At 43.4% G+C, this 12,708-nt stretch overlaps 1 protein-coding gene across 1 annotated transcript in view; it reads right to left on the bottom strand.

The window, feature by feature from the left end:
• cacng2b (calcium channel, voltage-dependent, gamma subunit 2b) overlaps window positions 1–7,318 on the bottom strand; it is a 63,161-nt gene extending 55,843 nt beyond the window's left edge. The window contains exon 1 of the mRNA XM_005749797.2: window positions 4,965–7,318. Coding sequence (XP_005749854.1) covers window positions 4,965–5,175 — 211 coding nt within the window. The 5' untranslated portion in view covers window positions 5,176–7,318. The remainder of the gene's footprint in view (window positions 1–4,964) is intronic.
• Between the last annotated feature and the right edge of the window lie 5,390 nt (window positions 7,319–12,708).

The following is a 12,708-nucleotide window of genomic DNA, read 5'->3' as shown; positions in this document are numbered from 1 at the left end:
TAATCTACAATAATGCCTGAAAAAAATCTAACACCCATAACTTGAGGTGAGTGTTGTGGTGATTTGATGCCGTATAAACAAAACTGAATTAACAACATAGACTCATAAATAACTGTATAGAAAACACTGAGGTAACCACAGTGGAAGTTCAGCCTGTCAGTCTAACAGTTTGCATCATTTCATTTATTTCTGGTTGGAACTCGGAGCCTACAGATCCCAGATCGCACATTATCAGGTGACTTTGGAGTAAATCTGTTTGTAATCATCATTTCCCGCTCCCCATATCAAGTAATGAAGCATCCGATAAAGCAGTGGGTGTTCTTTTGCAGTCGGCCGTCCCTGCCTGCACTGACTCTCTGACTAGTGCTTGATATGAAAGATACATGACTTTTTTTGTCCAATCAGATTACTACTGTAATCTGATTACAAGCCATTTGTGCTCTCCATCCACTGATGCACTTACTGGGGCTTTAGATAAAGAGTTGGTCTGCATATTTTTTCTGTGTCAGTAGCTGGATTTTTGTATTCTGGATCCCATGTAATTAGTTACTCCCCTATCCTGGCATATCACTATCTGGGGCTTTAGATAAAGAGGCAGCGTGGAGAGGCTCTGTTGACGATCAAGCACGGCAACGCTACCGGAGCTGTTGGCTATTAGCATAATTAATGTCATCGCCGTAATGCACTCCAATATGGAGACAGAGCCCTGCCTCACGCAGAAAGACACAGGCACTTTTCCATCTGTATACAGAGCAGAGCTTTAAAGCAGAAACATTCACAACTGCAATAACGAACACAAGCTCGACGTGACAGTGCTGCGTGCGATCTTTGGTGTTGTTGTGACGCCAGCGTTTCACCGTGATGACAAAACCTTTAACATTCACTCAGTAGTTTCTACAAATCACTTACATCACGTATCTAGCACTAATGTAAAATCACTGTCACGCTGTGACGTTTTATGTTAAAAGGCGGGCAAGATAGGTTAGATAGAACGTGGGCCTGTGTGTTAAAGATAGCACAGGATGCCTGAGGGGGTGTGACAGCAAACCAGGGCTGCCTGCTCTTTCTATCTCTTGCCCCCCTCCACCACCACCACCTCCGTTTTTCTCTTTCTCAACACCTCCCAATTCTTCCTCTCCTCCCTCTCATTCTCTTCTCTGCACCACACGGCCATAAAGCAACTGTAGCTCTGAAGGCGAAGCACAACAGAGCAAGCTGGATCTCTCTCAGATTCCTCTCTGCTCTTAACCATTTCAAATCTCTGGTGCCAAGGACACAGAGCGAGCCTAGAGTGTGAAAAGTAAAGCCACTTAGCGAGGAAAATAAGCATATCACATGGAGCGAGTTGGCGTGGCCGCGTTCACATCCGCGAACGTGTCGTTGATTTGACACAATTTTTTAAAAATTCGGTGCCAAGTTCTTCGGTTTTTGGCCCTTTTTTTGTACCTACGTTCATAAACCAACCGGCGTTACGTGCAACATTTGTTATCCGTGACCCGCGCTCAAAAATGATTGCATAACGTGGACACATGGCCGATCACTCGTAGCTGTTATCACACCTGCACAAAATGAGCCCTTTGTTTAAAATAGAGAAGCTAGCAAGAAGAGTTGTGTGAAATACGCTGCCTTTTGTTTCTGGGCTAAAATTTAAAACAGTGCTCAGGCTGCAGGGTGAAAATATAAATGCTGGAAGGAAAGTACGTTTCACTTTTCATGCAAAACCAAAGATCCGTGTTGTCCAGTGTATTTCTTTTTGCAACAGATGTGTTAGCACCTGAGCGGTGATGGAGGTAGCCATCAGTGGGAAATTCAGTTTGGGTTAACTGAGGCTGTGTTGCCACTGATAAGTGTTTTTTTTTTTTACATAGACAGCTTATAGAAAATTTGTTACCTTAATATAGCGACTGAGGTGACTGAGGGTTAGGTTTCAGTTTGGTTCACTGTTGTGCTCTAAACCTTTATCACCCAAGACTCACACAGGACACCAGGACTTATTTTGGTCATTTTGTAATCTCAAAGCTGATTTTTCCATCTGTGGACCTGTGAATGCTTTGTGCTACCATGATCCCAAATCTTCTCTTCTATCTGCAACTGTTTGAATTGTGTTTCTAGCTAAATTGCAATATTAAAAAAGGAGCCTAGACCTGATTCTCTGAATGTGGTATAGGACCTTTAAGCGCTTTTCATAACCTGGCTGGTGTTTCGCTGAATGAGCAAGCATTAGCAACTGTTTGTTTCAGTTATTGGGAGCACTGTGCTATTCCTGGGCTAGTGTTCTGTTGAGATCAAGTCGAATTAAAAACCACAGTTACATTTATTGCTGTAGTTTAACTCGTGTAAAACAGACAGATGAAAAAAAGTGCTACATCTTCCAGGTTTTGGGCACAGGTTACGCTGTTATCTGTAATCTTTCTCATGGCAGACATTTGGAGTCCTCCCAGCAAGGGATGCGCAGGTGTATTAATGATGCATGCTGGTTTACTACCATGGCTTAATGGGACATGTGGTGGAACTAAACCACCTGTGCTTTCCCAAGTTAAAAAAATATCTGTGCAAAACTTCTTTTGATTTAAATCTCTGATTAATCATGAACACGGCCCTTCATGTTTTTGTCCAGCACTAGATGAGCTCATTTACAAAGAGAAAAAGGAAAGATGAGGGTTTTTTTTCATTTACCTTGCACGTGGTCAAAGGATCGACCAAGACATGATGGTGTCTGGCCAGACATGACCTCATCACCTACATACAGAGTCAATACGTGTACAACCAGGAGTCCTACAAAGCTTCAGAGACATAGGAAATATTCAATCATATTTGAAACTGATATTTTAGACAAAACTATAGATATGATGTATTTCCTTTGATTAGTTCTACGCTAAGATTTGACCAGAACTGGACAATTTTGTGAGAGATGTGCCATCAGCTTCTGTTAGATAGGAACAATGACGGTAGTGCTGTTAGTCCAGGATATAAAAACCTGGTTAAAGGATACATTTTTTTTAGGAAATACAACAATATTGAGCAAAAAAAGTGATGTCAGTGATGTTCTGATGTAATTAAGTTTTGAAAATTTGTGTGTGGTGTTGCAGCTTCATCTGCCACCGGATCACCTCTATGAACTTTTTTTTTTTAAAAGAAAGAAGTGATGAAGGGATCATTTAAGATGTTCTGGAAAAATAAGGTGAGATTATTGTATGAGATCAGAGTTTAATGCCATGAAGTCAAACAGCAGGAGAGCTGAGAAAGAAGAGAATACAACATGATGTTGTGCCATGGAAAAAAACATTTAAAATTTGATGATCAAGTGAAAGAAGCAGCTGGAGTTGTCATTTTAAGTTTCACTACACGTCTTTTCTATCTTTGCCATGAAACTGAAAAGAAATAAATATGTGGACAGAATCTACAGGACTTACTGATAACAAGCTCGTCTTCTAATCATTTCTGTGAGCATGAATAACAAAGGTGTGCGACAGGATCAGGCTTCATGGCTCGACCGGTCTGACAACGTGAGGTCACAATCAGGGAGCGGCGCGTCACAGCATCCTCACTGTCGCACACACACACAGTCTCACACACACACATATACATGAGTAATAGGTAGGTGCTGATTATGACATCAAACCAGACTCAGCAACATGTCGTTTTCTGTCAGATTTATCACAAAGGTGCTGATTTCAAGGCCCGATTCAACGTGCGAACACCGTGTTGCACACAGAGCTTCTTGCTTTCTATCCCTCCTTCTCCCAAACGCCCGTCCGGGCTAACGTTGAACAGAGCAGTCGTGCAGCCTCGCTGAATCGTGGGAGAAATCCCACAAATGCAGTGAATCTCCGTCACTCGAATCTGTGGGCTTGATATTGCGTGATTTATGATCACGACCGATTGAACATGAATGCCGTATGTAAAGTGTGCGCGTGTGTGTGCGTGACCCTCTGCAGTGCGAGCGTTTGTGTGCATGTGTCAAAGACGCTTTCGCACGCAGAGACACTTCACAGCTTTTCCTTTTGTATGATCACAAACTCACACTGCAAACTCGCATATGCTTTCCCCTCTCTCTCCCTCCACCAAAAACCGCTCTTCCTGCACACATCAAAGACACATTCATGCCAGTTTTCTATCCATCTCTGCTCCCAAACACGGCTGTATAGCAGGGTTTTTATTATCCCTTTGCAGCCAGTATTTTGAACACAGCAGTGCACCTCCATAGATTTACAATCAAAAAAGTTAAAACTGACTTTTTTTTCCTTGTTCTTTTTTTTTTAGTAGAATCCCAATAACCCCAGCTCTAAAATAAGCCCTGCTGATGCATCACATTGGTTTCCCCTCTGTGATGCAAGGATTTTGGATTTCGCTCCCCATCTACATCTACAAGACTAGTATGGAGAGCAGGAGGGATTACTGTGATCGCTGAATTGCTCCCCCCACATAGACGTAAGTAAGAAATATGGGTTCATCAGCCTGCCGCGGAGATAAACTTAGCTGTACACCTGGCTGGACCGTGTGTGCCATGTGTAGCCCGCTGTGGCAGTTTGCTAAGTGGGCCAGGCTGCTCTCTGCTGGGACAATTAAAAAGACATTCTGGCCACACTGGCCATGACAGACCATGAGGGCAGCCCCAAAACCGCGGACGAGGATGTGACCATTTGGTAGACAAGCCATCCAAATCACTGCTCAGGAAGAAGCTGCATTCATTTCAACACACAAAGAAGGAATGATGTCACACAGATAGATAGACAGATAGTGTGGGAATGGATGCAGAGTACATACAGAATAGTGTGGGCATGTGAGCCTATGTGTAGGCATGTGAGTGCAACTGCAGGACTGTGTGAATGTGTGTGTGGGCATGCAGGGATCGATCTGCTTGTGTGCCTGTGTGTGGTGTTGTTGGTGTGTATATATATATATACACACACACACATGTATATACGCATATGTGTGACTTCTACAGCACAGCTCCAGCTCACCTTCCAAGCAGCAGGTCCTCCAGAGGCCCGAGTGCGTCATCACCTCCTCGTTCTTCTTGCTGGTCTCGTTTTCGTTGTTGCTCTTGATCTTGCAGACGCCACGCGAGTACAGCCAGTAGTCTGTCCCCACGGCGATGGTCATGAGGCTGAAGGCAGCGAAGGCCCCCACCGTGGTCAGCAGCATCTGAACCCCGCGGTCAAACACGCCCATGTTGCCGCATTCCACGAAAGGGGGGCCCCCTTTCCTCTTGATGTACAGGAAGTAAATATTTGTGAGTTTGCGTCGCCACGCCAGCTCGGAAAACGGGGGGTGGGCGGCGTCGGGCGGGCGACGGTGGCGGGGGGCGGCTGGGGGGGCGGGGGAGTTCGGGGAGCTCGGGGGAAATCGTATGGTTGGTTTTTGGGGGGGTTCTTCAAAAGGGTGAAAAAATGAAGGGAAGGGTGAAGCTCTGAGGTGGATTTGTCGCTGTTTGACCCAACAGAGCAAGGGGGGTGAGGGGGGGTCAAACAGACTTTGGCAATGACAGCAGAACCCTCAGCTCTGAAGCTGTTCGAGTCCTCAAACGGCAGTAAGTTGCCCTGCTCTAGAAAAAAAAAAGTCGACCTAAAAACACAGGCTTCAAGCAGATCCCACAAGAGACCTGGTCTGGGATCTAGGCCTACTTTGTTGAGTTGGAAGGCCTCTAAACGTCAAACTCTGAAAAAGGCCCAGATCAGGAGAAGATGGAGGATTCTGCTCAGCTTCTCCGGGGCTGTTTTTAGACCTGATTTGGGCTTTCTGAACCGACTCAAACAGTTACACGTATTACAATCCTCACAGCTTCAACGGTGATGTGATGTGCATGGGAGCGCTTGATTTTTTGTGAAAAATATATATATTTATATATATTTTTTTCACTCACAGAGTCTGTCACACACAGCCTACACTGTCATTCTCCTGCTCTCTCGCACACACACACACACACAACACACTCGCTCGCAAAGTTAAACTTTCACGCACCTGTGCATGGACAAGCACCCGCATGCATGCAGGGTGAATTAATTCATACTGAAGAGGAATGAAGAAACATAGGGGGGTGGGTGGAGTGTTGTTAAGACTAACACAGTTGGCGGCCTGATTTCTTTAAAACACTCCCCGAATAAGGCAAAGCACAGATCTCTAATTAACGATAACACAATTCAGTGATGGCTAGCTCGGTGTGAACCCAGGTGGATCAGTGAATCATGTCAAGCACTTCTGACGAATCAGGCTGAGCACATGTATTCTGATGGGAGACAGGCAAGACAGACAGGCAGGCAGGGCCCGGGATATGTTAGGGAAATTAGGACTAAATGTACCAAAAGGAATGAGAGGACAGACTCAAACCAGCAGAACCAAGCACTTCACCCACCCACCCCAACCACACACACACAGACACACACACACACACACACCTCCAAATCAAGGACAGAATGATAAATACTGCCAAATATCAGCCAGTGCCATGACTGCCATAAAAACCAGCCATTCCTTAGAAGACAGGATGGAGAATTAAAAAAATAAATAAACAAATAAACCAACCAGGGACGATCAACCCCCCTCCTCCTGCCCCCCTCTTTCTCCAAATAATAGGAATAAAAATCAAGCAAAGAAGAAGAGGAACAACATCAAGTTGTGCAAATCAAACGACAGCCTGCTTAGTTTTCCTTTTTCCTAAAATTCTGGTCCCCAGTTTCCATATGTGGTCCCTAGACCTTTCTCCGGCAACAGTGGAATTCTGCTACAGGGGGACACGGGCAGCGGTACCGACGGCACACCGCGGAGAGAGGGGCGCATCCAGGCGGAGAGGCCGAGCATCACCGGTCACACAGCCGGTCGCAGGCAGGAGGAGGACAAGGAGGCATGGACGAAGCTTCCCGGAGCGTCAGAGCCTCTGCCTCCCGCATCCAAACGGTCCTTAGATGGTTATATCACGGTCAGCCGGAGAACATCGAGGGCACACAGACACACACACGCGCACACAGCCGTTTACTGTCATCACATGAAAAAAGATCGGAAATCATCAAAAAAAAAAAAAGGGGGGGAAGCAGCAATTATTTTATGGCAAGGCTGTCGGGCGTGAGGAGGTGGTGGGGGGTGAGCAGTGTGCGCAAAAAAGGAAGAGGCAAATTTCAAGTCGAGCAACACATCAATCCTCGGTTCCCTCGGTTTCCTTCTTCGCAGCGCCGAGATAGAAGTGGAGAGAGGAGAAAAAGAAGAGGAGGAGGAGGAGGAGGAGGGGGTGGATGATGGTTAGGAGCACAGGATGAAAAAAAAAATCGACACAACCAGAAAGCGAGAGAGCGAGGGGGGATGTTCCGTGCGCAGCAGCAGCAGCAGTACTTTACGCAAAAACAAGCGCACTGCAAAAAAAGGAAGAAAAAAACATGCCCTTTACCCACGTCAGTACATCCATCACTTTATTATTTGTCTGAAGCAGTGTGAAAACATGTGCATGTTCCATCAACTCGTTTCTAGAAAGCTTTTCTTTGCACTCCTCTAAGGTTGGGCAACTTCATTTGTAAAACGGCGACAGGCCAGCGCTTTACTGACGGTATGACACGGACATGACACTGAAAGTGTACTAAGGAGCACGAGTTTAAAACAAAGGTCAGAAAAATTAGCTGGTGTAGGATAAAACGATAAAAAGTAGATTTTTAAAAAGTAGATATAGGCACGTGTGGTAAAGTAATGAAGCATTTTTGAGTTGTAAGTTTTACATTTTATGACGCAACAAAATAATAATAATAATAATAATAATAATAATAATAATAATTAGCAGTCTGGAGAAGCAGATGGTTTCTTCCCAGATACCAAAGAATATAGCGTGAACTAGACACGCATGCAGAAGCCACGTTACCAGCAGGGGGAGATAATTAAAGCCAAGAGTTCGGTTGTGAGCAAAAGAGAGACAAAGTACATCCCAGGATCCTTAATCGCTAAACAAGATTAAGCTAGGTGGCTAATATGTATTTACATGTAATTACGTTTTCATAATGTCTGTTTAAATGTTTCCCCGTGATTATTTTCATGTTGGTTTGAAATAAAATATCTCCCTCTGCTGTTACTGCAACTTCTGCATGCATGTCCTGTCACACCGGCTCAGTGATGTCAGTTTGAAATAACCAATTACTAAAGTGAGCTTCCTTCCGTTTTAGCTGAAATCCTCCAAATATGTAAAGTCTTTAACTTCAATGATAGCAAGGACACTGTTAAAGTAACAAATGACAATGAATTACAAAAGCAGTCTGTAGCTTTTTTAGCACTCGGGGTCAGATGCCATTTAAAAAAAATTGTTATTGTTGTTTTTTTTCTGCCATATTGTAACCCCCCCCCCCCCCCCACACACACACACACACACACACACACACACACACACACACACACACACATTTCTATAGTAAATGTTGGAAAAACAGGACATCTCACATCACCTCAGGTTTATCCATTACTTCATTACTGTGGTGTCATATGACTGGTGACAGGGGAAGTCTTTGTCAGTAGAAAAACTTGTAAAATGTGTTAAAATATATTTAACAAAATGTATGCTCTCTTTCACGTTTTCTAAAGCCATCCAGTGGGCCGGATTGAAGTCTTTGGCAGGCTGATTCTGGTCCCCGGGTGGCATCACAGTGGCTGTATTTCATCAGGCAGCGTATGTTTGTGTGTTTTTATTTTTTCTTTAAACCAAGTTCATGTCCTGCAGACCCAAAAGCCTCTAGTTTACTGCAGGAGTGCTGCTGTGGTGTGACCTCCACCTTCTAGCCTTTTCTATGAGCAGAGGAAGCGAGAAAAAAAATCTGACAGGGATCAATAAAGTGTCACATTATTGTCATCATCAGTGCGTTATTATTATTATTTTCCAGCTTGCTGGTGTGCTCATTCATTTCCTGGGGAGAGGCAGATTCGAGACACAAATGATGAAAGGGGTGAGCAGAGTGTGTAAAACACCTGAGCGAGCAGTTAAGAGCTTGGATGGTTTCTACAGAAATAGATTGGTTAGGTTGTAAAACTCACTGATCCGTGGTCAGTATGTCTGACTCTGTCATATGTTTCACATCCCCTCGCCTTGCAGAAACTACAGTGATTCTAATGCTGTCAGAGCCACTCGTATATACATCATGTTATATGTAGCTGCACGTTAAAAATACCCTAACGAAAGGAGTTTTTCAACACAGGTCATGAAAGCTTTAAAGGCCAAATACTTTTGAGGAATTCCTGCAAATAGGTGGCTGAAGGCCACATATAGCAAGTGGAAATACAGTGCAGTACGTGGAATCTTAGTAAACATATCTAATGTTTTGTTTCATATTATCCACCTAAATATGGAACGTTTCAATAGGAACATCTGTGGCTTCTGCTGCCTCATCGTGGTGCTGAAATGGACAGCTCCTCCAGTGACTCCACAAGCACGGCAACTGTCTCCCTCTTGTGATAGGCTGCACTGTATCCACATGGTATTTTCATGGGTACTGCTAGTAAATAGACACAGATTCATGTGTATATACACACAAACACACGTAGAAAGAAAAAAAACTGAGTGTTGCCTGAAGGCAGCAGGAGTTTTGTTCCTCTGAGAAGGCGAAGGAACGGATGCTTCTCTTCTTGGCCAGGATTTTCTTCAAAAGGCGATGTTTAATCTCAAAACTGATTAACTGATTAAAGCGAAGAGAATCCGTATCTTCGGATTCACCTGGATTTCATTGGATTGGACATTATTTCTCAATGCTAGATTGAAAAGGCATCACACAGAACATCACGACGCACACTAAGATGAAGCTGATGATATCGGCAATACTGTGTTTTTTCTAACTTTGGAAAGTTTGTGAACTTAAGGGGTGCAATACACTGACACACACATCTGCTAATTACTGCCATGTAAGAAACTAATAAAACAAAACAATCTCACTTGCCAGAACTGAAAACACCAACTTTTAGGACAGGCTGTACCACACAGCAGCCCATAATATCAGATCGTTAAAGTAAATAAAATGCTCCAAAAAGCACAGAGAGCACAAACACATTAGTGAGGTGGGGTTCATGGACTCTAATTTAGCAGAGTTGAAGCCCAGCAGACTTCTATTAGCTAAAAGCTGCCAGTGTCGAACACCTGCCAATCAATGCTATTATCCAGATGGATGAGTCAGAAAAACAAAAATAAAAACTCTCCCATTGTGCACTGCAATGAAGAGGAAAACTATCAATAAAGGCCAAATTAGTTTTTTGCCCAAGGCTGTAAATATGCTTCTTTAATTGTCTGATTTGGGGCATTTCAAAATGTTTATATCTGCAGCAGAACAACCATCATCTATCCATCCTTTCATTTTCTGTTGCTTATTTAATTCAGGGTCACCAGGGTGGCTGGAGCCAATCGTAGCTGCCGTAGGGTGAAAGGAGCGCATCCTCGATAGGTTGGCAGTCTGTCCCAGGGCTAACACACAGAGACTAGGGATGAGAATCAAGCACTGCTTCTTGCAGAAAACCAGTTCCCAGTAGTCCAGTTCTTTGGAATTGTTAGTCTACCTGCATATTGATCCCGCTCATCGGTTCTTGCATTTGCCCTACAATCAGCTGATTTCAGTTCGCATGTCAGAGGAAAATAATGACACAGTCCAGAGCATGGATATGAACATTTATTTTATTGCAAAAAAGGACAAGATAAATGGTAAAGTTGAAATCTGCATCCATGATGGAAACAACTGCAGTATGTTGCTAACACAACTTTGGTTCTTTGCATGCAATTGCACAAACAGCATGCTAGCGCTAAGCTAGCCAACAAGAAAGCTGAGTGCAACAGCCAGACCCCGAACTTCTACAGATAACAAGCAGATGAACAGTCGGGCTGCAGCCCCGCTTTCTCCCTGTTCATGTCTCTAAAGCAGAATCACTGTGGTGATCGCTCTTTTGTGCTGGTTTTCATCTTTGCTTTGCGCGGTCAGCTTTGTATTCTACTAAGAGAAAGATCTTCGAGATGTGTGTCCTCATTAGGGATTTGTGTTGGTGTGTAGGGTTGTAGCCTCAGGTTTCTGTTGTTAATTGGTGATTACAAGACAGTGTGCTTTAACCTGCCAGCTATGATTGACAACAAATTGATACCACGGGTGCATCTTCTTAAATTCTCGGACGAGCTCCAATCTCAATGATCTCGACCTCAAGGTCAAGGTCAGAGGTCAAGTTTTCTGAAACTCAATAACTCCTGTAGGTAGTCACCAAAGATTTTTATACCATACTGTAGGTTCATCAAGGTATATTTTTATATAACTAGCATGTTAATGCACATGAGAATTTACAGCTATATACATTATATACATTATTAGGGGCACAGTTACTCTGAGTGACATGTTGGTCCTGACTAGCCCTCTACCTGTCTGCTAATCTGGACCTCAGGTAATGTTTCACTGAACCTCACAACCGTCTCCAGTGTTACCATAGTGATTTACTGCATATAATATGGTTTCCCATGTGGTTTATTGGAGAAATAGAACAAACTGATGCAAGAAGCCTGTCCAACACACACATGCAGTCAATGAATCCTGGTTTCTAACCAGAATTTTCTCAGGTGAGATGAATTCTGAACTTTCAGATGGATACAGCTGAGCTATGTGGTGCAAAGGCTAGCTCACAGAGTGCCATATGAAACATTTCATGATTTGTAAGTACATTAAGACTTTTTATAGTGACCCTCCTATATGTAGAGTTATTTGCTGCAGCGTTAGCTAAAAGGGCTGTAGCTGTTTTAAAGCCTGAAAGAGGCATTTAAAAGATTAGTGTGAATGTATATACAGTGTAGCAAATGGTTCCACCTATATATACATTTTCTACATATATCCAGCATGTTTCAGGTGATGCCAGAGACACACTACTGCAGAAAAAACTTGGAGCAATGGTCTTTGACACGGTTCCAGTATTTTGAAATTATAATAAGCTGCCTGTTGGGGATTCTCAAATTAAATGTCAAAACTTCAGACGCTGAAAGGCCATACACTGCAGCACTAGTCAGATCTGGATGTAATGAGGGAAGCTCTACCTTCTTGCTGATCCCCCTGCAGCTGCCTGCACCATTTGTGGGTGATGACATGCACAGTATGCTTCTTTTGTCTTTCTCCACAGACAGTCCATAGATTATGTGCTCCTGTCAAAGTCTACAGCTTTAGTATGCATGCAACAGTGCTGGCGCCCCACGTTAGCTTATGTTCTACTCTGGAAATCCACTGCATTAGTATACCTCTGATTTACTATGGAGTAAACAAACAACACGTTACATAGCTGTTTGAGAGTCTGGGTTGTTTTTTTGCCTTTGCCTTTTACCAAAGCAAACCAGCTGCTGGTTTTAGCTTCATAATCTGTACAATCTACATATGAAACAACAAATGACTGAACCGTTGGTATTACCAGGATTTCTGAACCGATTACTGACATAATCTGGTCTGATGTTCATCCAAGTTAGAGTTATAGACAAACATAATGTACCTGATTGTCTATGTGTTGGTACAAGTGACACAAATAGTTATACACCAACCAGGCATAACATTATGTGGCTGACAGGTGATGTGAATAACACTGATTATCTCTTCATCATGGCACCTGTTAGGAGGTGGGATATATTAGGGAGCGAGAAATCATTTTCTCCTTAAAGTTGATGAGTTAGAAGCAGGAAAAATTATCAAACGATATGCCTTGGCCAGTTTTACCTTGGCCAGATTGTAATTGTTAGATGACTGGGTC

Source organism: Pundamilia nyererei, unplaced genomic scaffold (genome assembly GCF_000239375.1).
Source record: "Pundamilia nyererei isolate P.nyererei 1_Seehausen unplaced genomic scaffold, PunNye1.0 scaffold00255, whole genome shotgun sequence".
Classification (NCBI taxonomy): Eukaryota; Metazoa; Chordata; class Actinopteri; order Cichliformes; family Cichlidae; genus Pundamilia; species Pundamilia nyererei.
This window is presented reverse-complemented; position numbering and strand designations above follow the sequence as displayed.